The sequence below is a fragment of the Sporothrix brasiliensis genome (assembly GCF_000820605.1).
Source record: "Sporothrix brasiliensis 5110 chromosome Unknown Cont19, whole genome shotgun sequence".
Lineage (NCBI taxonomy): Eukaryota > Fungi > Ascomycota > Sordariomycetes > Ophiostomatales > Ophiostomataceae > Sporothrix > Sporothrix brasiliensis.
In genome coordinates, this window is record NW_024467138.1 from 3,349,490 (window position 1) to 3,377,359 (window position 27,870).

At 59.6% G+C, this 27,870-nt stretch overlaps 8 protein-coding genes across 8 annotated transcripts; 3 read left to right on the forward strand and 5 right to left on the reverse strand.

The window, feature by feature from the left end:
• Positions 1 to 279: 279 nt before the first annotated feature.
• Positions 280 to 4,368, forward strand: SPBR_00055 (tbc domain protein; the record flags this gene model as incomplete). Its single annotated transcript, XM_040758375.1, has 1 exon — positions 280 to 4,368. The coding sequence occupies one exon, from the start codon at positions 280 to 282 to the stop codon at positions 4,366 to 4,368; it is 4,089 nt and encodes a 1,362-aa protein (XP_040618728.1).
• Positions 4,369 to 4,967: 599 nt separating this feature from the next.
• SPBR_00268 (exocyst complex component) lies at positions 4,968 to 7,280 on the reverse strand (the record flags this gene model as incomplete). The annotated part of the gene is made up of 1 exon (XM_040758587.1): positions 4,968 to 7,280. The coding sequence occupies one exon, from the start codon at positions 7,278 to 7,280 to the stop codon at positions 4,968 to 4,970; it is 2,313 nt and encodes a 770-aa protein (XP_040618729.1).
• Positions 7,281 to 7,904: 624 nt separating this feature from the next.
• SPBR_00611 (glutathione reductase (NADPH)) lies at positions 7,905 to 9,320 on the reverse strand (the record flags this gene model as incomplete). Its single annotated transcript, XM_040758930.1, has 1 exon — positions 7,905 to 9,320. The coding sequence occupies one exon, from the start codon at positions 9,318 to 9,320 to the stop codon at positions 7,905 to 7,907; it is 1,416 nt and encodes a 471-aa protein (XP_040618730.1).
• A 1,395-nt stretch (positions 9,321 to 10,715) lies between these two features.
• On the forward strand, positions 10,716 to 11,975 carry SPBR_00687 (uncharacterized protein; the record flags this gene model as incomplete). The annotated part of the gene is made up of 1 exon (XM_040759006.1): positions 10,716 to 11,975. One exon carries the CDS (start codon positions 10,716 to 10,718, stop codon positions 11,973 to 11,975), a length of 1,260 nt encoding a protein of 419 aa, XP_040618731.1.
• Positions 11,976 to 12,015: 40 nt separating this feature from the next.
• On the reverse strand, positions 12,016 to 13,787 carry SPBR_00430 (uncharacterized protein; the record flags this gene model as incomplete). Its single annotated transcript, XM_040758749.1, has 3 exons — positions 12,016 to 13,295; positions 13,463 to 13,581; positions 13,705 to 13,787. 3 exons carry the CDS (start codon positions 13,785 to 13,787, stop codon positions 12,016 to 12,018), a joined length of 1,482 nt encoding a protein of 493 aa, XP_040618732.1.
• A 2,791-nt stretch (positions 13,788 to 16,578) lies between these two features.
• On the forward strand, positions 16,579 to 20,096 carry SPBR_00099 (cell morphogenesis protein; the record flags this gene model as incomplete). Its single annotated transcript, XM_040758419.1, has 3 exons — positions 16,579 to 17,057; positions 17,192 to 17,303; positions 17,427 to 20,096. The coding sequence occupies 3 exons, from the start codon at positions 16,579 to 16,581 to the stop codon at positions 20,094 to 20,096; spliced, it is 3,261 nt and encodes a 1,086-aa protein (XP_040618733.1).
• A 1,146-nt stretch (positions 20,097 to 21,242) lies between these two features.
• Positions 21,243 to 22,643, reverse strand: SPBR_00619 (zinc metallopeptidase; the record flags this gene model as incomplete). Its single annotated transcript, XM_040758938.1, has 1 exon — positions 21,243 to 22,643. The coding sequence occupies one exon, from the start codon at positions 22,641 to 22,643 to the stop codon at positions 21,243 to 21,245; it is 1,401 nt and encodes a 466-aa protein (XP_040618734.1).
• Positions 22,644 to 23,471: 828 nt separating this feature from the next.
• SPBR_00130 (GTPase activating protein (Gyp5)) lies at positions 23,472 to 26,652 on the reverse strand (the record flags this gene model as incomplete). Its single annotated transcript, XM_040758450.1, has 2 exons — positions 23,472 to 26,162; positions 26,569 to 26,652. 2 exons carry the CDS (start codon positions 26,650 to 26,652, stop codon positions 23,472 to 23,474), a joined length of 2,775 nt encoding a protein of 924 aa, XP_040618735.1.
• Positions 26,653 to 27,870: the final 1,218 nt, after the last annotated feature.

Genomic DNA, 27,870 nt, shown 5'->3' on the forward strand with positions numbered 1-27,870 from the left:
AAAACACAACCACTCGACCCCAACACAAGACAGCAACACGCCAGCAGGCCTCCCTTCTACGCGCACCCGACGTTACCTACGGCCGACCGATATCTCGTCCTTTCGTCTCATCATCAGACAACGCCCTGCATCGCCTGCGTCGTCCTCAACGTCAGCCAACTTCATCACGACCTCTCTTCGCCACCTGCATTCTGCTCCTAATCACAGCCACCCGTCCCAGATTGCGTCTGCCTCGACCTGTTCCTCGGCTGGACCACCTCCGATGACGGGTCTACCGCCATGGACCGCGACGACGCCGCCTCCGTGTTCCAGCCTACGCGCGGCGCGGTGACCTCGTCCTCGCTCTCGACATCATCATTGTCGTCCGCATCGCCTCCCCCGGCGTCAACGTCTGCCTCGCCAACGGCGCCCACCACTACACCCGTTGCTGCCACGGCCGCGCCCCTCGCCCGCTCCGTCTCGCAGACGTCGGCGGCCTCGTCCACGCGCAGCCACCGCTCGATACGACGAGGCGGCGGAGGCGGCAGCCGCCGCACCAGCAGCCGCGTGCCCACGCGCTCGTCGTCACAGAACCCGCAGCCGCACGCCGGATCCAGCTCGGCCAGCGTGACTTCGGAGGACAACAAGTCGCTGACGTCGTTCCCGTCCTTTTCGCCCAAAGCGCCGTCAACCGCATCGCCGCCGCTGTTGCCAACGCCGCAACGGCCTCGTCTGACTGGTCCGACGGCCTCGACGGCGTCGCTTGTCGACAGTCTGTTGGCCGACGACGGCCGGGCGCTCCTCCCCGTCACGGGCCCGTCCACGTCGACGGCCTCGACGTCGTCTGTCGCCGCTGCGGTCCCGCCAGCCGCGTCGTCGTCGTCGTCCGCCGCACGCAGCGCCCTCTTTGACGACAGCGACGCCCCCGCCATCAACTACGGCGACCTGCACCTCGCCGACGACGCCCATGTCGCCCGCCTCGTTGGCAGGCATGGCGCCATCGCTCTCGTGCGCCAGCTGGCCGAGGACCTGGCCCGCCGTGACACGCAGGTGGCCGCCCTGCGCGCCCGCGCCGCCGACCGCGAACGCTTCCTGCGCAAGATCATTCTGGAGTGCGGTCTGTCGAGTCTGGACCTGGCCACGCGCCTCCGCGCGCTCGAGCAGGAACAGGAGGCGCGCCTGGCTGCGGCGGCCGCCAACACGTCCATCCCGGCGTCGCACGCCCGTCGCGTGTCCGATCTGCTCGGCGACGCCATGTCCGACGACCACAGCCCGCGGCAGGCCAGCAGCGACTACTACTACAACGACGCGACCATTCGGGCGGCGTCGGCGGCGTTGGCGTCTTCGTCGTCAAGTGTGAAAACGAAAAACAATGGAAACAACAAGACGGCCACGTCGGCCGGCACGACCAAGGGCTGGAAGGACTACCTCTGGGGCGGCACGACGAAGAAAGCCGGCAGCGGCAGTGGCAGCGCGCACACGCCTCCGACACAGCCAAGCACACAAAGGGGGACGGCGACCATTCGTGTGACACCCGGTGGCGAGCGGCGGCCGACCATTCGCGACGACCTCTTCCAACCGCCCACGGCACCGACCGACGCAGCGGATCCCACAAATGCCGCAACAGACGACAGCGCAAGGCCGACCCGCAGCACCAGCCGCGCGTCCAGTGTCGCCTCAGCCGCCACATCGCAGTCGGGACGCAAGCCGTCCTTGGCGAGCCTCGCTCTGCGTCTTGTGGGCGGCGGCAGTGACACGCCGCAGGACTCTGGCGAAAGCACGTCCGCCTCGGCAGCCGCGTCGCTGCGTAACGCGTCAGGCGCTACCAACCGCCGACCTGGACCACCATCCACCACTCTTGGTCGCTCAACGCGAGCCTCCACTCTCCAAAGTGGCAACAACAATAACAGCAACAACAGCAACAACAGCAACAACAACAGCGGCAGCGTCGGGCCCAAGTCGCTCATGGCCATGCGCCGCTCCACGTCGTCCGCCGTCCTCAACGGTGCCGGGGCCGTGGCCGCACTCAATGGCAGTGCCGCGCCTCAGGCCATCCCGAGCCGCGGGGTCGGCGGTGCCGGAGCCGGCAGAAACAAGACCAATGGCAACGGCCACAAGCACCAGGACAGCAGTGGCGGCGGCGGCAGCAGCAGCGGTGCCGCCAACGAGCGCTGGGGCGGTGAGATGATGGACGCCAGCCCGTCCAGCGACGGGGCCGCTATGCGTAGGACGACCTACTTCCCCGTCGAGATGGACACCATCCTGCCGCTCGACGTCCAGCCGCCCACTCTGACCCACATGTACAACCGCTACAACAGCTCGGGCCACTTGATTGACCGCTTCGGCTTCATCTACGACCAGCGCCGCAAGAAGCGCCAGCGGGAGGCCGCACAGGTCGCCCAAGTGGCGCGCCATGCCAAACGCGGCAGCCGCCACTCGGAGATGCTCGACACCGCGGGCGGGCGTGTCAGCCGCAACGGCCGTCCGTCACCACCACACGTTGGCGGCGGTGATGACGACGATGCAGTGGACACGGCGGTCCGCGTCCCCGACGATGACCAGGCCAGCACGGGCGACGCCAGTTCGCTCAAGAACGACAACATCAATGACCACGACGCAGATAGTACACACCGCCCGCCCAGTGTGAACTTGGCCTCCACGCCAGGACCCGACAAGGACTCTCAGACGTCTGCTGCGCCCGGCGGTGTTCCGAAGCGCTGGCAGGATTACCTCAAGATCGCCACCTTCCCGACCGAGCTTCTCTCTCACACGCCCGCCATGAACGACACGCGCATCGAGGTCATTACGGAAGACGGCAGCAGCACGGTGTCTGGCGATGTCTCGGGTGACGCGGCCGGGCCCAAGTCGCCGGGCTTTATCACCTCGGACGGTCGCGGCTTTGTGCCGCCGTCGACAGGCGCCATGGCAGCCGCCACGACAGCGGCCACGACGACAAACACGACCGCCGGCGCGGCCGCTGTCGCCCTCGACACGGACTCCATCGCATCGAGCACCAACACCACCGACACGGCTGCCGACCAAAAGAAGCTCACAAAGAAACGGCCTCCACTGTCGTCGCAGGCGCCGCCAACGCCCGCCAAAGAAGACGTCGAGCCCGTTCGTCTCCTGCTTCAGCAACTCAGCGAACTGCATGATGCACTCCAAAAAGAGCGCACCGTCCGCTGGAACGAGTTCCTGCGCAAAGTTCGCGCCGAGCGCCGCCGCGAGGGCGAGATGATGGCCTTGGCGGCCGCCGAGAACATCCACAGCGGCAGCGGCAGCAACGGCGGCGGCGCCAAAGCGACCATGGCGATGACCCGGGCCAGCATGCCCGAGACGCGCCTAGCCGACGGCGAGATTGTCGGCGTCGCTGGCCTCGGCAACAAGGGCAAGCTCGGCCGCGCCAAGTGGAACGAGTTTCGAGCGCTGGTCCTGGGCGGCATCCCCGTCCTTTTGCGCGCCAAGGTCTGGTCCGAGTGCACGGGCGCCACCAGCCTGCGCGTCCCCGGCGCCTACGACGACTTGGTCGCGGGCCGTGATCCGGCCGCCGATGCCGAGGACCCCGACGTCGTCGCCCAGATCCAGGCCGACATCCACCGCACGCTGACCGACAACATCTTCTTTCGCGAGGGCCCCGGCACCGCCAAGCTCAACGAGGTGCTCCTGGCCTATGCCCGGCGCAACCCGGACGTCGGCTACTGCCAGGGCATGAACCTGATTGCGGCCAACCTGCTGCTCGTCACCCCCTCGGCCGAAGACGCCTTTTGGCTGCTCGCCAGCATCGTCGAGACCATCCTGCCCGTCGGCTACTACGACCACTCCCTCGCGGCCAGCCGCGCCGACCAGCAGGTCCTGCGCGCGTACGTCGCCGACGTGCTGCCGCGCTTGTCGGCGCACTTTGACGCGCTGTCGATTGACCTCGAGACCATGACCTTCCAGTGGTTCCTGTCCGTCTTCACCGACTGCCTGTCGGCCGAGGTGCTGTTCCGCGTCTGGGACGTCGTCTTTTGCTTGAATGACGGCAGCGTCTTCCTCTTCCAGGTCGCCCTCGCCCTGCTCAAGCTCAACGAGGCCGCCCTGCTGCGCTGCGAGACCCCCGCCGAGATCTACACCTACATCAACCACCAAATGACCAACCACGCCATCAGCATCGACGGCCTCGTCCAGGCGTCCGAGGCGCTGCGCAAGCTGGTGCGCCGCGAGGACGTCGAGGCCCGTCGGGCCGCGGCCATGGACGCCGAGCGCGCACTCGTGGCCGCCCGCGCGGCCGCCGTGGCCGAAGCCAAGGCGTCGCGGCAGCAAAAGCTGGCTGCCCGAGACGTGGCGGCGGCCGCCGCGGCTACGGAGACGGCAGTGACAACGCCAGTCGACGCGGGACCAACCGACTAGAGTTTTTCGCGTTTTCCCCAATCGCCGTCTTTTTGCGTATCGTATTTCCCTTTGTTTCGTGGCGGTCGTGTTGTCTGTTTTTGTTTGGGCTGCATTGTTGCTGGTTTACTACTTGGTGTTTGTTGTACTCTGCAGTTTTCTCGCATTCGTCGTTTCCTTCATCTCGCCTAGACCTCACTGATACCCCCGGTTCCTCACATTCATTCCCTTGCTTCTTGCCGTTCTGTCATTGCGTGTTTTTGTGGCTTGTGCCTGCATTGCACATGTGTATTTCCCTCGCATCATCGGTCTCCGGAGTTGGTTACGATTCTCTGCACTTCTTGGCACATGCAAAACGCCAGTATATACCATCGCATCGTCGGGTCGTTTTACCGTCATGGTGTGCTCACTACACCGCATTTGTATACTCTATACATATTTGAATACATAAATACATATTTGAATGCATCTGTTTGTGCGCAAGATGGAATCCCAAACGTGACATAGTATTCAGTCAAAATCAATATGAAAAGCAACGCTTCCGTGTCCATGTCCAGCATATATGTACAGTTGGGTTGGCCTTCGTGGCCTCGCTGCCCTGCGTCGTCCGGCCATCCCATCTACTTCACCTTGCTCATGATTGTCTCGGGCCCCCGCTCGACGTAGATTTGCGCCGCCTGCGCCTTGACAATGTTGAGCATGCTGCGCTCAAAGTCGTCGCGCGCGCGCAGCACAGCCTCCACCCAGCTGATCTGCAGGTCCCAGTAGGCCGTCTTGAAGGCAATAAAGGCCTCGGCGACGCCGTCCTTGCCGACGGTCAGCAGCGCCAGGAACTGCTCGGTGACGCGCCAGGTCTGCTTCAGGCTGCCGGCGGCCTCGGCGGTGGGCATGGCGTCGAAGAGCTCAAAGACGGCGGCGACGTCGGCAAAGATCTGGTCCTGGAAGGGGTCGGCGCGCTTGAGCTTGGCGCCCTTGTTGCGGACGGCGGAGAGGTAGCGGACGAGCAGCTCGTCCGAGAAGATCTCGACAAAGACGTCGACGAGCGAGGAGTGCAGGACCTGGCGGTAGTCGGTGACGTACTCGTCGACGGTGGCGACCATCTGCTTCATGCCCGTGGCGGCGCCGTACCAGCGCGGGGTGAAGAAGTCGGGCATGACCGCCTTGAAGTCGACGACGAAGATGAGCGACGCGAACTTGGTCATGCACCAGGTGCTCAGGTCGACGTAGCCGTCGCGCAGGGCGGCCACCTCGGCGTCGACGCGCTCCATGTACTGCGCCGACACGAGCGGCTCGATCTTGTCGCGGAAGCTGGTGAGGTAGGAGATGCGGCTGCCACCACCCGCTGCACCACCCGCACCACCCGCTGCAGCCGCGGCGTCGTCGTCGCGGTCGTCGATGCTGGCAATCTGGTCGTTGGCCGACGCCACCAGCCAGTCCTGCAGGGACTGGTAGCCCTCGAGCTCCGGCACGCGGCCGGCCTCGTAGCGCTGCGCCTCGTCGTCGAGCATCTTCTGGACGGCCTGCTGGCGCGTGCGCAGGCGCAGGAACATGGCGTCCACGACGCCCTCGACGACGTCGGTGCGCTGGGAGTTGGCGGCGACGTCAATCTGCTCGCGCAGCATGCGCCACAGGTCGACGAGGTTGCGCGTGCGGAAGTAGCCGTACTCGTCCTGGTCCAGGTTGGCGCCCTCGACGGCGGCGCGCTCGGCAAAGTCCTTGCGCTCCTGCTTGCCGATGCGGTCGATCCACTCGTCGAGGAACTTGATGATGAGCTGGCGGAACTCGCGCACGAGCTCGGCCTCGCGGTTGTCGAGCACGTGCGGCGCCAGCGCGGCGTCGTCCTGCGGGAAGCCGAGCTTGGCCATCTTCTTGTAGTACTTTTCGGGCCAGCTGATGATTTCGAGCGTGTGCGCGGAGCTCGTGTCCGGGTCGTCGACGAGGGCGACCAAGAAGTCGTGCATCATCCTGTGGTAGATTTGCGTGTACGTGCGCATAATGTTCCACTTCTTGGGCATCAGCGGCACCATGCCGAGGCGCACGGCGTTGAGGTCGTTAAAGTACCAGCGCAGCTCCTTTTCGAGGCGCGACGGGTCGTCGAGGAAGGCCTCGCGCGTCTGCGCGAACTGGGCCTCGGCGTACGCCTCGATGGCCTGCAAAAACTTGCCCTTGTAGCCGCGCACCGTCTTGGCCCCGTCCGTGATGCCCTGGAAGCGCGAGGCAATCTCCTTGTGGTCGCGCATGGCGTCCTGCAGGGCCTGCACGCGCTGGTCGCTCTTCTCCTCGGCCTCAATCACCAGCGCAAAGCGCACGACCAGGCTGTTGTTCTCGGCCGTCACCAGCGTGATGAGGCTCGTGGCCACGAGCCCGACGTGCTCGTCGAACCAGTCGATGGCGCCGTCCAGGCGCTCAAAGTAGTCCTCGAGCGTCGACTGCAGGCTCGTGTCGTCGGCGCGCTGGATCTGCTCCATGGCGTCGTCGCGGATGTTGCGCAGCTGCGTCAGCTCGTAGTGGATGGGCAGCAGGTTGGGCATGTTCTCCTGGTCGGCGTCGTCGGCCCGCAGCATCTGCTCGACGACGCTGAGGCGGTCGTTGAAGGTCTCGAGGTTGCGCCGCATCGCCTCGACGGCGCCAAAGTTGCGGTGCGCCTGCGACACCTGGTTGATGGTGGCAAAGTCCTTGATCATGTTCTGGCTCTCCGAGCACAGCTTGTCGATCTGCATCATCTCGTCCTTGATCTGCTGCACCGCCTTCTGGCCGTCCGACAGCCCCGTCATGCCGCTCTGTGTCGTCTCCAGCTGGTCGCGCAGCCCCGCCCGCAGCTGGCCGTCGACGGCCGCCTTCTTCCGCGCAAAGTCGAGCTTGAGCGTCGCGATCTTGTCGAGGTCGTCGGGATGCCGCAGCAAGTCTGCGAGCTTCACGAGCGGCGCGTCCATGGTGACGCGGGTGCGGGGAGTGGAGGGGGGAGGGCGGATGGATGAGATTGTCGTTGTCGTCGCCGTCGTTTCGTCAAATCAGACCATCGCCAGCGAGGGCCGACCGGGTGTGTGTCGTGCTTGTATTGTTTTTGTATGTTTGTATGTCGTCGTGGAAGAATGAAGCCAGAGGTCGACAGGTCGGCAGTCGCGATGGATCGCTGAAAGTGGAAACAGCGTGTCAGCCACTAAGCTGCATGCTGTGTAATTGCATAGCGGGGCGCATGACAACAGCGCCTCAGCAAGTGAGCTCCAATGTCAAAATAAAGCGTGTTCTGATTCTGAAAAAGTATTGTACGTTCTCAACAATTGTCATGAGTAATTAAGATGCAAATTGAAACCCCAAAATACCGATTGTGGTCGAGATGAGCCAGCTCAACTTCATGTGATGTCCTCTGGTAAGCTGCCAGCGAGCTATGTTCCGGAACATCCACTAAATTATAGCGCTCGTTAGGCGTCTCAGCTCACATCTCAAATCTCACCTGTCAAATGTCGCATTGTATATCTTTTTTATATTTGTTTCTATTGCTGCTACTTTATACTTCTCGTAGATTCATGCAACCCATCACCCCCTTAAAACTCACCCTATTTCAACGTCACCAGCTCCTCGGCGCTCGTCGGGTGGATGGCCACGACGTTGTCAAAGTCCTTCTTGGTGGCGCCCATCCGGATGGCCACGCCGAAACCCTGCAGCATCTCGCCGCTGCCGAGGCCGGCAATGTGCAGGCCGACGACCTTCTCGTCCTTGCCGGTCGTGACCAGCTTGTAGGCTGTCGGGCGCTTCTCGTCGGCGTCCATCATGGCGTAGTACATGGCGGTAAAGTTGGTCTTGTAGACCTTGACGTTGTCCTTGCCAAACTTGTCGACGGCCTGGGGCTCCGTCAGGCCAATGGAGCCGACCTCGGGGTGCGCAAACACGACGCTGGGAATGTTTGTGTAGTCCTGGTGCAGGGTGGCAAACTCCGGCCCGCCAAAGAGGCGGTGCGCGAGCTTGCGGCCGGCGGCAATGGCGACGGGGGTCAGCTCGACGGGGCCGGTGACGTCGCCGAGGGCGTAGATGTGCTCGGCAGTCGTGTTCTGGAACGCGTCGACCTTGATGAAGCCCTTGTCGGCGAGCTGGACGCCGTGCTCCTCGAGGCCAATGTCCTTGGTCAGCGGCGTGCGGCCAATGGCCCAGATCAGGTGGTCGACGTCGGCCAGCGTCTGGCCGTCGCCGTAGGTCAGCGTCAGCTTGCCCGTGGCGGCGTCCTTGTCGACGCGCGTCAGCTGCGTCTCGCGGTGCACGTGCACGCCGAGCTTGGCGTAGTTGTCCGTCACGGTCTCCTGGATGAGCGGGTCAAAGGTGCGCAGAAAGGTCTTGCCGCGGATGTAGAGGTGCGTCTCGGTGCCCAGGGCGTTGAACATGCCGGCAAACTCGACGGCAATGTAGCCGGCGCCCACGATGGCGACCTTCTTGGGCTGCGTGGCAATCTCAAAGAAGCCGTCCGAGTTGGTGCCGTGCTCGGCGCCGGGGATCGCCGGCGGATCCGACGGGCGGCCGCCGACGGCCACCAGAATCTTCTTGGCGCGGATCGTCACCTCCTTGTTGCCGGCCTCGTCGGCCTCGTCGAGCGCCACCGTCACCTCGTTGCGGCCCGTCAGCCGCGCCCAGCCGCGCACGTACTCGACCTTGTCGTTGCCGAGGTTGCGCTCGTAGATGCCGTTGAGGCGCTTGACGTAGGCGTCGCGCTTGGCCTTGAACGTCGGCCAGTCAAAGGGCTTGGTCTCGGCGACCGAAAACCCGTACGCCTTGGCCTCGTGCAGCGCCTCGGCAATGGCGGCCGCGTTGAACGTCACCTTCTTGGGCACGCAGCCGACGTTGACGCACGTGCCGCCGAGGCGGGCGCCCTCGATGACGGTGGCCTTGACGCCGAACTTGCTGCTGGCCATGCGCGCCGACGCGAGGCCGCCGCTGCCGCCGCCAATGACCAGGAAGTCGGTCTCCTTGGAGATGGGCGCCATGGTGCGGGCAGACGAGGAGAGCTGCCGGGAGAGGGAGGCGAGGCGAGAGGACGGGGGTGAGGACAAAAGCGAGCGAGATGTTGAAGCTCGAGCCAGCGACGCAAAGGGCCGCATGCGGGTGGTCACGACAGTGGAGGGAGAAGGCGACGTGGACGAAAACAAAGCAAAAGGTCGCCGGCTGGTCGTAAACAATTGCTTTGCGCTGCTGCTGGTGCTGCTGGTGCTGCTTATGCTTATGCGGGTGCCGGAGCCGAACTTATAAAAGCGTCGCGCTGCGCAAACGGACGCTGACGACATCTGCGATGGTGGGGTCGCCTTAGCTGGGGCTTTATACGTGCGAGCTCGTGTTGCGCCAGTTGGCGCTTGTATTTCTAATCTGGAAGGCGGGAACGAGCAAAACGACACGCCGAAGCCAAATCGAAGGCCAAGGAAGCTACGCCCGTGGGCGATTGGCAAGCTGGAAGGAACGACCGACGCAGTACTACTTGGAGTGCAGCCGCCTCAGTCAACTGATTTGGAATGAATCTTCTCTCTGCCGACGCCCTGTAGTTGTCAATTGGCGAGTGTGTGCCAGAAATTTCAAATACGCAACGCCCTCCTCTCTGGTCGAGTTCTTTTCTGCGCCGGCGCCGCTCGCCGAACTCAACCGAATGGCTTTGTCATCTGCCCGATCCCGCTGCATTGACTGCGGTAACGCCGAGACACTAAAGTGCCTGTGAAAGCCTATCTGGGGCTATTTGGAGCCTTTCTAATGTGACGTCAAGTCGAGGTACAGCAGTGCAGTGTCGATACAACAACGTGAACATCGCGAGGCCACTGCATGGTATTTGGAATGGTCGATCTCGATATACCAGCCGAGTCCTGTACCCATCGCGATCATCGGGTGACGTTTGGACGGGATCTATCCAGAGGCCGATGCAGAAAGCAATGGTGTTCTTCTATTTATTTGAACTTGATTTAAAGAGCTTTATTAATATTTACTTCAGATTCTGTATAACTGTGTTTATTTTGTTCTATATTTTGTAATTTTGGTGGTCATATTATACGATCTCTTTTTCGTTATTTGTGGATATTCTTATTTATTTATTTATTTATTTATTTTTTTTAAAAAAAAGACAACGAAAATACCATAATTGCACTCCAATTCAATAAGCAAAATAAAAAGTCAATATAGAAGTGAATATTCATATGTTGTCATATGCTTAGCCCGTGTTATTCATATCCTGTTGGTTTTTCGAACAAAAGTGAAGCACAATTCGGTGTTTGCTGGTCGGATCTGCCTTCTGCCAAGGACTAGCTCGCCAACATGAAACTAAACAAACCAACACATCATAACTCATACCTGGCTGCGAGAAAGACCGCCATCGTTGCCTGCCACCCAACACGCTATAGCTCATGGCTTCGTTACGCCGGGGCAGCAGGCCGATGCAGGCGCTGTTTCCGCCAATTTGCGCCCGTCGCGACGCGTCGTTGGCCGTGACGCGATGTTCGTGCATCGCTCCGCCACCGTCTGCAAGGCACTGCTTCGTAACGACAGCCAAGGCCAAGGAGAAGCGTGCGCCCACGAAGAAGGTCAAGCCGACCACAGCGCCGCACGATGACACAGCCGCCCAAGACCCGCGCCTGCCACCGCTCAGCCTGGCGGCGCTCCGCGACCTGGCCGTTCTGTGCGGCCGCAACTCGTCCGGAACACGCGCGGTCTTGCGCGCCGACCTGGAAGCCGCGATACACGAAGCGATGCCGGCACAGAAAGGAGAGACAGCACCGCCGCAGCCCCGCCGCATCCTCTCCATGGACATGGGCGTGCGCAACCTCGCGTATTGTCTGCTGCAGGTCGCGGCGCCGGTGCCTGGCCAAGACCACCGTGCCTGGCCTACGCTCGTGGCATGGGAGCGTCTGTCCCTGGCTGGCGCTGGCGCCAACACGGCAGCGGGAGACAGCACGACTGTCGCAAGCACCTCTGCCTTTTCCCCGCCCGTTCTGGCCGCTGCGGCCGCGCGCCTCGTGCGCGACCGGCTGCTGCCCTTGTCGCCGACGCACGTGCTCATTGAGCGCCAGCGGTTCCGGTCGGGCGGCGCGGCGGCCGTGCTCGAGTGGACGGTGCGGGTGAACTCGCTGGAGGCGATGCTGCACGGCATCTTTGCGTACCGGCAGCTGGGGCGGCGGTCGACGGTTGAAAACACGGTCCAGGCTGTGCAGGCCGTCAGCCCACAGCGAGCATCGCGGTTTCTCTTACAGGGCGGCATGGGCGGCAGCAGCATCTCGCCGCCGCCACCATCCACGACAAGGACCAAGGAGAAAGACATCAAGCATGTTAAGGAAGCCTTCGTGGCCGGCCTACTGCGCACACCAGGTCCTACTCTCGCATACGACAAGAGCATTGGTGGCATGGTTGATGCGTACCTTGTACGGTGGAATGCAAAGCAGAGCCGTGGCCGGGGCCGATCCAAAGACGCGTCGAGCAAGACGGAAGACGACACACCAAAGCCCCCGCCTACGCCTACGTCCACCGAACAACCAGCACTCAGCAAGATTGACGACCTGGCCGACTGTGTGGCCCAAGGACTCATTTGGCTCGAGTGGGAGGCCAACAAGACCACTCTCCGAGAAAAGGGAGCAGAGGCGTTGCTGGCTGTGAAGCAACTGGCAGGATGACAAGGAGCACTTCGTAACATTGCGACACCACTTCAAACTTTCAACCGTCAATATCGTCGCATTCGTCTGCCTGGCTAAACACTGCGCCCGACGCCCACGCCTCCTCACCCAGCTGCTTTCTCTTTTGCGCTTTGAGAGACTTGGCATCGGTATGCCAGTCGCAGGCATAACGGCATGCCGCCCCATGCGCAAAACCAAAGTACGCACACACGGCTGCATGGCGGCACCCGTCGGTATCCTCGCAGTACTCGACCAACCGCTTCAAGCTCGCTCGCCGGGCGGCGTGGTGCTTGCTGGCCGTCGCTCGTGTGCCGCTTCGAGCCACAAAACTGGAGATGCGCTCGCCGTCGCCCCGGCTGTAGTAGAGGATGCAGCTGGCCGGCAGGCCGTCGCGACCAGCACGCCCAATCTCCTGGCAGTAGCCCTCAAACGACTTGGGGAGTCGCCAGTGCACAACAAAGCGAACCGTCGGCTTGTCGACGCCCATCCCGAACGCCGTTGTTGCGACAATGACCGCCCAGTCCGGGTCGTCGCTCAGCCAGCGTGCCATTGTCTCTTTCTTGGCGTCCCGCGACAGCTGTGCATGAAACGGCCGGGCCCCGATGCCTTCGTTTTGCAGAGCCATCGCGAGCAGCTCGCATTCGTTTCTGGACAACGTGTAAATGATGCCCGATACGACCACGGTGGCCGGCGGCTCTCTGGCTGTGCCTGCCGCTCGCACAAGCAGCCGGCCTCGTTTTCGCCTTTGATGCCGCGCCAGCTCGTTCTTTTGCGCGTCCTTGTACCACGTGGCAAAGTCTGCGAATCGGTGTTGGTCGCCATCGTCATTGCTGGCGAGGAACCGCACGGCCAAGTGAAGATTGGGCCGGAACGGCGACAGCCGGACCATTTTCAAGCGGGGGCCCTGGGGCGCATCGCGCCGGGAAAGACGGACAGTGTCGAGAATGTCCCGCAAGACTGGCTCGTTGGCCGTCGCCGTCAGGCACATGATGGGCACGTTGGGAAAGGATGCGCGGAACCAGCCCAGCTGCGCAAAATCGCGCCGGAAGTCGTGGCCCCATTCCGAAATGCAGTGTGCCTCGTCAATCACCACACGGGCCAGCTCACACTGCCGGTGCACGAGCTGCATGTGCCGGCGGAACCTGCTGCTGGAGCACAGCTCGGGCGTGACATACAGCAGACGGGTGCGTGGGTGCGCCGAGCCCAGGTCGCGGTAGATGTCGGCCTTGTCCGCTGGCGAGGTGCAGCCGTTGAGTGTGCGTGCATCGATCCGCGCAGCACGAAGAGCCTCCACCTGGTTGGTCTGCCGGCAGTGGTTTGCTTGTGTTAGTGGTCCTGTTGCCACGGCACGATACCACCAGTAAACACAAATGACGAAGATGCAACGCACCATTAAACTCAATAATGGCGAGACGACAATGGTGACTTGTCAGGTCAATGTCAGTATGCCGGTATGCACGATGACCCACCGGCCGTCCCCATCTCACCTCCGCTGTTGATCACGGCCGGCAGCTGGAAACAGAGGCTTTTGCCGAAGCCGGTGGCCGCTTGCACGACCACATCGTACCCTTCGAGGGCGGCAACGATGATCTCGCGCTGCGGCGGGCTAGCGTAGGCGTGTTAGTTGGCAGCCGTCGTACGACGATACGGACGGATACGATCCGCCCGAGCGGCATGTCCATGGTAGCACATGCTACAAGGTAACAAAGTACGGGGCGGTCATACATACCGGAAGGACGTCTTGTTGAACTGGCTCCGCAGAGCAAAGTCAATATCGACAAACGGGCTGATGCGACGCAGTGGGGGTGACATGATAAGGAGGCATGGGAGCCTGGAGCCTGGGTTGCAGGACGAGCCGGGGTTTGTTGCTGGTTGGACGTGGCTCGTTGGTTCATGTTTCGCCGAGAACCCTGCTTGGGATGTTTGACGTTTCTTGTCGTTTTTAGGGAGACAAACTAAAATGTTTCGACTTTATTTTGATCATGGGAGGAAACAGGGACGCACGATCACGCTGTTTCCTAATTTAGCAAGTTTCGATACCTGAGATGATCACTGCGGATTCCACATGTTTATCGCATTGATAATATCAGGTTCCTAATCTGGCAACTGCGTTCATCTATGAACGTAGCCTTACATCGTACTTTCCCTTTTCTCTCCGAGTTGCTTTGCTTATAATACGAGCAATCGAAGGAGGAAAGAGCAGCTGCTACAACTAAAAGCAAAAGCAAGTTTGCGGGATGGTGCTTTGTCCGTTGGCAGCCGGCCGCTCCTGCGCATTGTCTGCATTCGGAATATTCTGAAACGGGAAACCGCACCCGTGAGAGACGTGGCTGCCATTCCATTCATGGCTGTTCTTTCTCAACAGCGACGCTCGCGTGCATACATTTTGGATGGCGGTATTGATTTCAGTGATGAGGCGTCAACGCAATTGTTCTGTATCCCAACCCCGGATGCAGCCGTTATCGCCACGGCCAAGCGAGAGGCAAAGTCAACAAGCGAAAGACGAAGCGAAAGAGCTTGCAAATTACGAGCCCTCCCATCTGTTTCACGCGCGCTGTAGCGAAACCCGGCGGGGCCGCAGTGTCGCATTTTCGCGTACAACAAAGGAAGCCTGGTCCCCGCCCACCCACGCGTTTGTGGCCTGGGGACGTCGATACGACGAGGAAACGTGCGCCGTGCCAAACAAAATATCACCACTCGAATCGACGATGTACGACGTAAACAGCCAGTGGCCGAGCCAGCCTTGTTCACACAGCCCTCAGTGTGTTCGTTCGCTCCTTCTCCGTTTAAATAAGAGGCCGACAGCGCCTCTTTCCTCACCATGTTCTTACCTTGCATGAATCACGTTAACGTCCAGGAAGGAGCGGAGGAGAGTTTGCATGCGCAGCGTGCTAGTCATAGGGGCACGTCCACGCAGAGTGTGCCACATCGGACCACTCTAAAGTTTCACGTTTCAGAAAACGCTCCGCGCTGCAGCAAGAGAGCCCCGCCTTTCTTCACCTACTGAGCGCTCACTTTAACCACATTCCCAGACACCCACAGCCACACACCTTCACACCACTTCGAATGCCCCCGAGACTGACTACGAAGTAATACCGCGTAATACGGCGTGATACAGGGCGTGTAGAGGTTGCAGGCCAGCGGCGCGGCGCGTTTGTACCTGCAGGACACTAGATGGATACACTGTACTTACTCCTTATAATGCAGGCTCTAAGGGGCCCGGAAAGGCCCAAGGGACGCCAAGACGTGAAAACACAATGGAGAAAACTGGGGAAGGAGCTTCCGTCAGGTTCGCACTGCTATTGCACCGACCACGAGCGCGTCGACTCCTGTCCTGCCCTGTCCTGTCCTTCGTGCCTTCCCAGCGTCATGGGCCAGAACGTGCACTAGCGCGAAAATCGTCACCCTAAACAGCCCAATGCAGTGTCCTGCGAGCTCTGCCGCCTGTCCATCGCTGTTGGGGCCGGTTATCCCCTGTCTCTTGTCTCTCAGCCTACCCATCAACTCCTTTTTTCTCCACCCCGCCCCTTTCCAGGGGCGTTTTTGCGATTGGGAGCACGCTACCCAAACGTCGCCTGCCTGCCGTTTTGGTCGCATTTTCGCTTTCCACTCTTGCGTTCCTTCCTTTAGAGCCTTCGCGCTGGCCCCATTTGCGACAGGTTGTTGGTGTATTCTGTCATAAGCGAACTCGCTCCTTCTGCACTAGACGTTTTTACGTGCTCTCTAAACGGTCGCCGTTGCTTTACTTGCTGTTTGGGCTGACACGCGCCGGCTCTGCTCTTTCTACACTGTGATCCCTTTCCTGCCCCTTCCACCCAGGCCACCTCCCTCCTGCCGGTAAATCTTCAGCGGTCTGGATTATTGCCGTTGCACCTTCTGTCCTTTTTTTCAGCAGCACACCTTCCTTCCCGGACCAGGCTTTGCTGTTTGGCAGTGGTGCCCTCTTAATATCCGTCCCTTGTTCGTCTGTTGGTGTCCTCTGCCTCGTTCTACAACCTTCATTCTGCACTTTAACCCTTCCCCCTTTGTTCTCATTTTCTCTTTTCCGATCGCCCATCGCTGCGTTTCTCCTCTTGCATCACCCTCATTTTCCCTCATTCTCCCCTCCCCTACGCCATCCCACACTCACCGCCCGACTATCGACAAAAAAAACATCCACTCGCATGCGTCTCTTAGTCCAGCTTTTGTCGCGAATGGGCCTCATTAGTCGCCTGCAGGCTTAGACAAGCCTCTTCTCTTCTTCTCGCTGCCCTTTGCCTTTGAACACAGCCAGGTCATTGAACGGGACGCCAGATCGCCGTTCAGCACCAGAAGAGGTGCAGCAGTCTGTCTGGTATTGGCTGCATCTACGAAATAGGGGCATAGTCATCATCGAAGAGGCCCCCTTTGAGAAGGAGGAGCTACGACCTTCGGTCACTTTGTTCTGCCCTTACAATCGCCGACCTTCTCATCGATATACCCTCCAAATACGAACGTCCGACCTCGTGCTTTCGACGACTTGCCGACCGACGAGCTGCAGCTTTCCGCACAGGTGTCCTCCTCCTAGGGTCGACCTCCTTACCCGTCATCCTTCCGCCTACTCTCTTCGACAGCATACGCAGCCATGGACCGGCCAGATCGCTCTGACCGGCCAGGGCTTCCTCTCGGCGCTGGCACACAATCAACCGGTCGCGGACTGCCCGAAAACCCAGCACAGAACCGCCGCTTGCCCGGTTCCAGCGGCAGCAACATCCCGATCCCCCCCCTACCAGCCAATATTGCCGCCGCCGCTGGTGGCAATGTCAACCTTGCGAGCATCCCGATACCACCACCGCCGCCGCCACCACCGCCGCCACCACCGCCAATGCCGTCCGCACGCGGTGCTGGCTCGCTGACTGCATCCGCACCGATCGCCGCGAGCCAGGTCATCGCGCTGGCACGCGAGGCGATGAAGGACGCATTGCGGCATACCGATCAGCAGGCGGGTGACAGCGCCGACATCAACAATGAGCTCAAGCCGGGTCTCACCATCGACTTAAGCCGCAAGAATATACAGCGGCTGCCTGACGAGGTCGTCGACATCATCATGAACAAGCTGGAACGGTAAGCTGGACTTGTACTTGGTGTGACCGCCACACCAGCGGATCACACCATCATGATCGTTCGAGACGACTTGGCCACGAGTAAAGGGACATTGTATGCAAGACTGTTAAACTAAACTGACCCTTATTCTGCAGGCTTGCGTTGTCTCACAACAAACTGACGGGTTTCCCTGCACGGTTCGCCGAGTGCTCTTCGCTGCGGTATCTCAATGTTCGCAATAACGACATTCGAGAGTTCCCACTACCTGTGAGTACCCTGCCGCGTCTCCTCTGCCCCCTCTTTGTCCCCCTCATGCTCCTTATGCTCTATATGCTTCCTCGCCTCGATCGTACCTCTCTCTGCATGCAGTGGCTAATGTCGTGCCCACAGCTGTGCGACCTCCGATCCCTCGAAATTCTCGATTTGGGCCGCAATAAGCTCCGCGTCCTACCGCCCGAAATTATCAAATTGACCTCGCTCAAGGTCTTTGCTGTCCAGAAAAATCGCATTGAGGAACTGCCCCTGTGCCTAGCCGACATGGCGTCGCTGCAGATGCTCAAGCTCGACGGTAACCCCATTCGCTTCCCGCCCCCCGAAGTGTTTCAAGTCCAGGCCAGCAGCCCGCCCAATGAAGGCTATCTCAAGGAGAGTGAGGTCACCGAGGTCACCGTTACCTCCCACGTGAAGAAGTTCTTGAAGCAGGCCATGCTCAATGGGCGTTCCGAAGCTGCGGCTACAGCTGTCTCCTATGTCACTAGCACCGCCCAGGCCAATGGACCAGCCTCCGGTCCTTCGTCCAGTGGAGGATCTGGCAACGGCACCACGCCCAGCGGTGGCTCATATTCTATGGGCGGTTTGTCTGATACGCCGACGGACGACTCGTCCGACCCGCTTGACCCGCCCCGCCTTCTCCCAGCCAAGCGTGTCACAAGTGGACGGTTCCCAATCAAGGTCAATGGTGCCGAAGTTGGCGACCTTCGCTCACCCAACATGGCCCGACCGCCGCCCATCCCGACACGCTCGCATTACCGGGGACTGTCTCAGCAGAACACGGCTGTTCGACGCCCTGGTGTCATGCCGTTAACGATCGGAAGCGTAAATGAGCGTGTTCGCAGCAACAGCGAAACGACCTTGCTTCCGGCACCTCGTGGCGATCGGTCTGGTAGCGAGCGTCCGGGTGAACGGTCCCGGCGGATGGGCATCGTATCAAAGAAGGCCCAAGAGCTTGGCACACTCGACGAGACGGAAGCCAACAACCGCTTTAGTCACTACCGCGGTCTTAGCCATGGATCTGCCATGACAGGCAACCCTGTAAGTACCGCGGCTGCCATTTCTGACACAAAGAGCCCGGCAAGCCCCATGTCAGAAATTGCCATGCAACGTCCGATCTATGTCCGCCGTCTCTCAATTCTTCCGGAGCGGCGCCGGGAGTCCAAGTTCTGTGATCCTGTTGTCGAGGCTGCCAAAGGCGTGCTCTACTCGGTTTTCCAGATCCACCCCATGATCCAGATGCTTATGAGTCTCGCCAACGACGGAACAACGCGTCGGTCCAGCCTCGAGATTGTCGTGTACAACACAAACTCGCACGTGCAGCAGCTCGAGCGTGAGATCCAGCGCTACGAGCTTGCCGTTGATACAGGCGAGAACAATCTGGAAAATGAGATTGTGCATAGTGCATGCGTCACGCTTTTGCACGCCTACGACCACATCTGCTCGCTTTTGAAAGTCAATGTGGATTTGTTCCTCGACAATGGTGACCCCCGATACATGCGTACGCTGCTGTTGCAGCTGTACCACAGCATCATGGAGCTTCGCGTTGCCTCGGCCGGCACCATCACGACGCAGGGATACCGCAAGTCGGCTTCCGGCCCGTCGTCCAGCCGTGCCTCACAATCCGAGAATGTGATTTCCGTGGGAGACACGATCAAGCCTCTCATGCCGCCATCGCTACCCCACTCCCGCGACACTTCGGTGATGTCTACGCCAACTGCAGAACGCCCGGGCCTCGCCACTGTGCGCGGAGTGCGAGGCGGTAGCGTCTCACACAACCCGAGCAACTTGCGCGTGGCAACCGACGTTCCGATGCCCGGTCTCGTACCCTTCATCAACGGCACCGGCCGAACTGCGACCATTACATCTGCCACGCCCCGGTCGGGCGAGTCCTTTGCGTCGACGAGCAGCCGCGGTGCACCGACAGCTGACTTCACGGAAGAAGACCGCATGTTCGAGAAGATCTACCTGGCGTTGCAAAAGTCCAGCGATGTCGCACTACGGCTACTTCCGGGCTTGAACAGCCAGTATGCGTCTTCGCTACGGGCCGCGATGACGCAGCGAGCCCCCGAACAGGTCACGCGCGACTGGCGTATTCTCCTCGGCCGCTGCGCGACGGCCATTCAGCAGACCGAGACGCTCAAGAGCCGGTTGTCGAGCATCAAGTTGAAGGAGCCCGGCGTCCGTTGGCAGGATGCGTTCTGGAGCCTGTGTGTGAACTTCTTTGATGCGTGGTACAGCTTTGCCGATATGGTCCGCAACGACAAGACCGCCATCCAGCTTCCCGTCGACACCCGAGCGCGTCTTCGCCCACTGCACCAGTGCATCAAGGATACGACACGACTCATTCTGCGGTCGCCTTGGGCCTACACTCTGAGGCAGTCGAACATGCTGGCCAACACGACCAGCCCCCTGAGCGGCGGCAGTAGCGTCCTCAGCGGCGGTGCCGATGGAAAACTGGGCGTCCAGCTACCCATGACGCCGCAAAGTGCCGCTCTCGGCCCTGCCGTGCAGGCAACTGTCCCGTCCACACCTCAGAGTGCGTCCTTTAACAAGGTCTTCTCCGGCAACCTCTTTGAACGAGCCGATACCCTCATTTCCTCGGGAGGCATCTCCATGTCGCGAACGGGCACATTTTCATCTACGTCCGGCTCGTCGGGGCTCAACTCCATCAATAGCACTCTCTCAGGCCATCCCGACGGCAGCATGACTCCGTCCTCCATGCTCAGCCCTGGCCCCCTGGGACCTCTACCTTTCCGCCTTAACAACGGCAACAAAGTTGCTTTCTAAAGCGAGCAGCTCGCCAACTTTCTGGTCCTTGTACTGTCTCAGCTCTCATTCCTCTCCCGCACAACGACGTCAAACTCTGTCTTTTGGCTTATCATCTCATATTTTTTAAAACTCTCCATGTATCTTGGATATTGGTTATCTGTTGATTGTCCTGATTTCTACGAGGTTTATAGGCCAGGTTCCTTAATGTCTTTTTATGTTTTTTGTTCTTGGGGTTCGCCCTTTTCTCTTCTTATCTTCATATGCGTCTTGTCTTTTCTTCGGCGCATATATCTCACGCGGCACACGATGATGCCAGCGTATACATTCATTTTCGCATAGCCAGGGCGTTGTTCATAGCTTTCTGCGTTCGGTCTGCATTTCTATTCTTCGTTTTCTTCTTTTTCTCTTTTCTCTTGTTTTGGGGTTTTGTTTTATGTCTTGGACCGGGATCGGAAGCTACATTGGCACACAATTGTATTCAAAACGGAAACACGCGGGAAGTTCAGGATCCAAAATATTGTTGAATAGTTTTTGATTGCATCAAAAGAAGGAGAATATGGAAGACATGGAGATATGATTTACAGCATATTATTGTACGCTTTTGCATCTATTATTTCGTTGTTTAATCCGACCTGGAAGCTAAATCGGGGGGGGGAGGGGATGGACTACCTCTTGCTTGTTTAGCAACCACATATGACGTGTTTGTTTGCCATCAACCTGAGCGCATGTTGGTGACCTTGGACAGGATGTTTGAACGACAACTTGTGGCATGAACGTGCCAAAGAAACTCTGCGAATCAAGTGCGAGTAGACGCTCTATGGCCAGCAGCTGCCTTATGCGGCTGAAGACGACCTGTCGATCTCCAGCCACCACAGAATGTACGGATACGCGTTCGTCGCATTAAAACGCTTGCACAGCCCCATGCGGGTATTCGGAAAATACATAAGATCACACCACTTTTCGGAGCGAGACGTCGGGAGGGTCCCAGACGACATCCCGGAAGCCGAGCCGCGGCCGCGACGGGATGCGATGGAGCACCGCTGCTGCGGTCGCCGACAGCCCCGTTGTCTGTGGCGAAAACGGTATATACCGCGGATTGACCATGGCCAAGACCGGGCCGATGCGCTTGCCCAGCCAGTCGTTTGGGTGTCGGCTGCACTTCTCTCAATCCACCAGTGTGTCGCCCGCCTCTATGCCGATGGCCGCGCGTGCGCGCCAGCTGACCGCGCCGTAGAGCAGGTGCGCGTCCGGACCGGTGCCGGCGTGGTAGAGCCCGACGCCCCAGCAGGCCAGCTGCAGCGGGTCGCCTGTGCCGTGCGGTGTGAAGGCGTTGCCCACGTTGTTGACGCCGAGGCAGGCCTGCAAGCCGTAGTCGCGGATCAGGGCCGGGATGGGAAGCGTGCCGCGGGGGATGGTGTGCGGCGCAGTCGACGCTGCTGCGGCGGGCCCGGGCGGCGGCCGGCCCATCATGTAGAGGTCGCTCGTCGGCAGGCCGACAAAATAGACGGGCAGTCGGCTGTCCCGGATGATGGCGGCCAGTCGTGTGAGCTGCGCCGGCGGCAGACAGGTGAGCTGTGTCATGTGGCCGACAACGACCGTTCGCGTGGTCGTTTGCGTCTTGCTGCCACGTCCCCCGGTTCCTGTGTGCCGCGCCCTCTCTGTCCACTTGTGTCGAATGAGGGCCTCGAGCAAGGCGAAAATGAGGGGCTCGTTGGCGGCGTCCTCGCGGCTGCCGTCGCCTGTGTACTCCGTCAGGTTGTAGTCCAAGTGCAGGTCCAGATGCAGGCCGTACTGCAGCGCTGTGGCGACGGCCCAGTCGATGTTTTGCAGCGACTGGGCGCGCGTTGCCTCGACGTACGGTGTGGCACCCAGGACGGCAATCGTCTGCGTCGGTTCTGACGCTGAAGACGCCGAAGACGCTAAAGACGCTGCACCGTTCCTGTGGTCGGCTGCGAGGACATCCTCCATGGCCGCCCGGTTCGCCGCGCCCGCCGCGCCCGTGAAGAGCACCTCTTGCGCAAACGCGCACACCTGCACTGCGAGTTGGCCCCGGAACAGCTGCTGCAGGTCACGCGTCACGACCACCGCTACCGTGCCGCGGCCGGCCGCTTGCGCATCCACTTCGACAAAGACACGCGCATCGGTCACGCCCTGTGCAAAGCTTGTGGCCAGCAGCTGCAGCCCGCGACGGCGCAGGTCGGCGGCTGTAAAGCGTGTCTTGGCCACGCGTGTAGTCGCGAGGGCTTCGGCAAACGAGCCCGTCTGCGGGAGGAGGTCCGAGTAGTCGGGGTGATCGACACCGTCGGAGTCGTCATCGGCGCCACAGCAGCCCGAGGTCAATAAATAGGCCTTGTCGAGATGCAGGTGCGGGTGGCAGAGTGTTGGCAACAGAAGGTGGCTGGCGACGTTGTCTTTGGTGACATCTGTATCGGTCGCATCGACCGGGCGACCGGCCGGCTGAATCGATTCGACAACACCGTCAACAAGGTCGATGTCCCATAGTCTCGACGACAACGGCTCGGGACTGCCGTCTGGCTGTGGAAATATGACGTTCTGGATCTTCATCTTGCATTCGAGCAGCAAGAAACTACATTTTGCATGATGGTTTCTCGCCGGCCGTCGGAGCCACCCGATCGTGTTTGTGAGTTGTTATCAAGACCTTGTGCTCAGCAGCCAAGATAACGGATGTGGGGAAAGTGAGGAGTTGCCCCCTGTCATCTTCGAACCCAAAATAGACCAAAAAGACCAACTCTGTAATACCAATATCATGTAGTCGTTTTCGGTCTGAGCTGAAAATGTGATTTGGTAGACCTTTCAAAAAGGGGGTTCATGCCAACGTTGTCTTCAATTCCCGTTGTTTTTTCTTCCTCTGTGGTACAAGTACAAAAAGAAAACATAACAGTCGTGTCTCCGTCACAAACGACGATAAGAAAATCACCGTCAGGAAAAACGAAGAGAAAAAGAAAATGCAGAAAAAGACCAAAAAAGACCGACAAAAAATAAAAGGCCTCGAAAATGACGGTTCATAAGCCCAAGAAACCGTCGACACCAAGAAATGCACGGCAAGCAAGTATAATGGTTTCCTGTCACGAAGTGGATGCGTTGCCAGAACTTAAAGTGTAGAATAGACACAGAGAAAGAGAAGAAGAAAGGGAGGCCAATGTGTCAAACACGGGCAGTGCTGTTTTGTATTTTGTTTGCTGCTACGGCGGTGGCGAGGCGAAGCGTTCCAGGACCCGCAAAAGCCGTGTAAACGCCGGGTCCATGATAATGCAGAATGGAAGAAGAAGACGGACTGGACAACGTGGACGGTGGGACGCGTGACAGGGTGTCAATGATACTGTCGAACAGCAGTGTCAAACAGCAGTGTCAAACAGAGAACGATGCCCGACCTTACGCAAACTGCCGCTTCAGATCTGACCACTTCCGCAACAGCGTCTCATGCTGCGCGTTGACCTCGGCGTACTGCATCTTCGTCTGCACCAGCTGCTCCTCCAGCTCGGCCATCTCCTTCTCGACGCGCTGGTTCTCTTCGTGCACCTTGGCGTTGCGGTTCATGAGATCGTCGCGCTCGGCCTTCCATGCCTGCTCGAGCTCGTCGGGCTGCTGCTCAATCACCACCTTGAGCTCGCGCACCTGGCCCTTGAGGCTCTCGTTTTCGTCCCGCAGCTCTTCGTTCTCCACTTTGGTGTGCACGAGCTCCGTCGCCAGCGCCGCCTGCTCGTGATCGACCGTCTGGATGCGTTCCTCCAGCCGGCGCACTTTGACAGTCAGACTGGCATTGGACGTGCGCAGGTTCTCGAGCTCGGCCTCGCGCTCCTTCTCGGCGCGCGTCTTCTCCTCCCACTCGGCCGTATACGTCTTGATCAGCTCCGGGGTGAGCTTGACCTCGCACGCATCGCGCACAAACTGGTCCGCCCGGTACACCTCCTTGTCGAGGCTGGACGAGGAGCTGCCGAAGAAGCCGTTCTCGAGGATGCTGCCGGCGCTGGGGCTCGCATCAATGTACACGTCAAAGAGCCGGTCCTTGAGGAACGTCGTCAACTGCGACATGTCCGACATGCCCAAGAGGGTTGTCGCGTTCTTCTGCATCAGGACGATGCCAAACTTGAGGATGGCAGAGAGGCCCTCGGACAAAATCAGGTCGTAGATGCGGAGAACCAGCTGCAGAGGGAAGCGATAGGCAAAGAGCGTCAGGAACCACTGGGTGGCGTACAGGTGCGGAGAGATGCTTCGCCGGTGCAGATGGCAGTACAGCGCCGGCTCCAGGTCTTCCAAGAGGCGGTCAAAGAGGTAGAGGTGCATGTGGAGGCCTGGCATGTCCTGGATGAACAGGTCGCGCAGGTGGTACTGGTTCATGAGGCGGACCAGCAGGCAGAACGCCTCCTCCTCGGGCATGTTGAAGAGGATGGGCATGATGAGGAAGTTCATGCCTTGGGCGTAGCCCACTGCCTCGTCGAACAGAGCATAGGCCTTGCAAACGCCAAAGAGCCCTTCCTGGAGCCCCTGGGCCGTGGCAAACTTGGAGTAGCTCGTGCGTGCACCAAGGTCCCGGCGAATCGCCTTTTCGAGCTTCTGCAGAGCCGCCGCGTCGTCCTTCTCCTTCTTCTTACGTTGGGCCACGACGCTGGCGCTCTCCTTCTCCGCCACAATAGATGCCGTAGTCGCGCTACCACTGGCGGCGCCGTTGCTGGCGCTCGTGGCCGACACGGAGTCGCCGGAGTGAATCGACGATGCAGCAGACGACGTGGTGTCCTTTGCTGGTGCAGGTGCGCTGTTCTGGCGCTCCCTCTCACGCTCAGTGCCACGCGCAAGCATGTCCTGGTAGACAGCCTCAAGCTCGCCGTTCTTGCTCTGGGCAAGAACCTGCCAAATGACACCACGGATCGCGCTTGGGATGCCGGTGGCAATGGCCTTGTTGAGCTCTTCTGCACTTGAGCGTGCGACCGCGGCAGGGCCTTCGTAGATGACGGCTTGCCACAGATCCCAGTCCACAGCAGCGTCGCCGTTGCTCGACGGGCCGGCCGTTGCGCCAGACACCGTCCCTGGAGCAAGGCTCGGATTGGGGCTGGCTGGCATGGGCGATGCGGGAACGTGCTCATCGCCAGATGACGACACGGGAATGCCGAGGCCGACAGTGCCCAGTTTTGGCGAGCCGGCACCTTCTGCAGTAGCCGTGTTTGCGGTCCGTTCCTCTTCAGAAGATGTTCCAGCACCACCGGCGCCCGCTTCTTCTCTTTGCCGGATCATCTTGAACCGATCTTTTAAACTGCTGCGTCCTGACCCCCGGCGGGGATCGGACTCCTCCTCCAGCTTGCTGAGCATCATTTCAGGATTGCTCGTAAGGGTGGCGACAGAGCTAGCCGTATTCCTCCGCGGGGACACAGTGGGCGGCGACACTTGGGAGAGAGGCGGCGAAATAACGGCTGCGTCCTTGTTGGTGTTTCGCGACAGCCACGAAAAAGGACTGGTCAGTTTCCGGGTCGCGGCTGGGGGCGGGGCGCCGACCGGGGGGATGGAGGGAGAGATTGGTGGCGGTTTGGAGGCTGTCTCGCTGGAATTGGATGGAGACCACGGGATGGAGGGAATGACGCTTGTGAAGCTGCTAAGAGACAGCGTCTTTGAAGAGAGGTCCTTTTCGGGCACAGCGGGAGGGGATTTGGCGGCAGTGTGGTCGTCGTCAAGATTGACGTTATCAAGCTCTGCAGAGTTGTCGGCGTCAAGATCGGGGAGGGGCGATGACTTTCGTCGATTTCCGTTGGCCAGGCCGTTTGTTACGCTGTCAGCAGCAGGTGCGACGGCTGAAGGTGGCGAAGGAGCAGTGTCTTCTTCAGCCTCGACGACCGCGTTCTCACTAGCCTTTGCAACACCACGCTCTTTGTCGTCCGCTGCGTTGTTGTCGTCTTCGCCGGGAGGTGGGTTCTGGCGGCCGCGGATCTTTTGGAAGGCCTTCTCGAGCTCTGACTTGGCAGGATCCGCGCCTGGGGACGTGGACGACTTTGCGAGTCGTGACGTGGAAAGAGACGTTTTGCGGTTGGTTAGGGAACGGACAGAAGACGTATCCTGGGCGTCTTCAAAGGTGTCCTGTGGGCAAGGCCGTGTACGACGTCAGCGATCAATACAAACAGAGGCTGGGCAGGACGTTGGACAAACGACGACGCTGCCCTGGACAGTGAAGACGAAAAGCGAGATGGTGGCTTCGGCTGTCCCACAAGTTGTGCCAGCGACGCCGCGTATGGAACACAGAATTCTTGAGCTCTTGTTCATGCAAACGCGTAGACAGGCCTGCCGGGCTATATGTGCACGTTTTAATGCAAATCATGCTGCCGGTCACGTCGGATTGACGCTGGGGGTGGCGGAAACACAAAAAAAAAGGACGAGGAAGGGGAGAACGCAGGCAGACACGTAATGCCCCTGCAACAACAGCCACCAGTCCACGATATGCCCGAAAACAGTTCAGAAGGGGAGGAACGAAGCAGTGTGACCTTACCGTCTCGTGGTCGGAGCCATCAGGCGACGTATCAACCGAAGGCGCCTCAACGGGCGACACCAGCTCGTCTTTGGGGTCCGACATGGCTGCCGTGGCGGAGAATAGAGGCTGCGTGGTGTCGATCGGGGCAGGAGGACGGACGGGAGAAGCGGGAGTCAAGATCGACGATCTATGGCAGAACGTTGCTGTAGTAGTATGTTGACAATTCGAGGGAGAGTAGCGGAATTACGAAAAACGGCGGAAATGATCAAAAGGCGGTCGAATGGACGACAGAAGGGAGAGGGCTGCGTGGGAAACGAGTGTCGGCTGCAGCGAGAAAGACTGGGTGGGTGACTTATTTCACCATTACCGCTCTCGCACGCGGTCGGGAGAGGCAGAGATGTTGTGCGGGTAGAAAGAGCGGCGTGAGCAAAGGAGGAGGGGGAAGACAAGTTGAAGCCTTTTGGCAGTCCTCAAAATATCATCAATAGTCTTTCGTCCCTGTTTCTCGAAATGGGGAAACGCGACACAGCCCTTCTTTCCTTTCTTGGGCCGTTGCTCCCACACCAAAATGAGATCCAGGTGCTCCTTCCCCTTGCTGTCAAAGGGACCAGGCAAGTGCCTTTTGCACAGTAGGACAGGCAAGTGCGACCCACCCATTTCAGGAGCCGTCGCATTTTTGCGGGACCAGAAACAACGAAACAGCACTACCAAGTCGCCGTTTCCTAACTAAAGGAGCCAGGGAAAGGCCAACAAACCACCACCAGGGAAGGAGGTTACAGCATAAAAACTGCGCACCGCCGTCTAGCGTTGGCATGCAAAGGACAAAGGAAGGAACGCGTTCTACTTTAAGAAGCCCTTTCCAAGTGGAAGCGGCGACCAATGTAAGAATGAGGAATACAAAGAGAGAATACTACACGTGATTCACTCGTGCTGTGTCTATCTGCAGAGGAACAACGGATTTACTTTTCACACACGATATATCACATCGCGGATCAAGAACATGCTGATTGCACACATTCGGAGATGAAGATTTTAGATCTCAGATCCCAGAAGCACGTAGGGATACCGGGCCTCAAGGTGGGCAGCATAAATTGCACCATATTGCCTCTACAAAGTACGGCATCCACCAAAAGGGATGCCAATGGGAGTGTGCCTGTGGTCCTTTTTATTGCGCCTTTGTAGTCTATGCAGTCAGGGGCAATGCGGTGTGCGCAAGCGTGGTCCACCAAAGTCTATATATGCAAGCAAAGGATCAACCTCCTTTTAACAGGGGGGCGACTTTGTCATTTCTGCGAGCCGTCAGGCAACCAACAAATACAG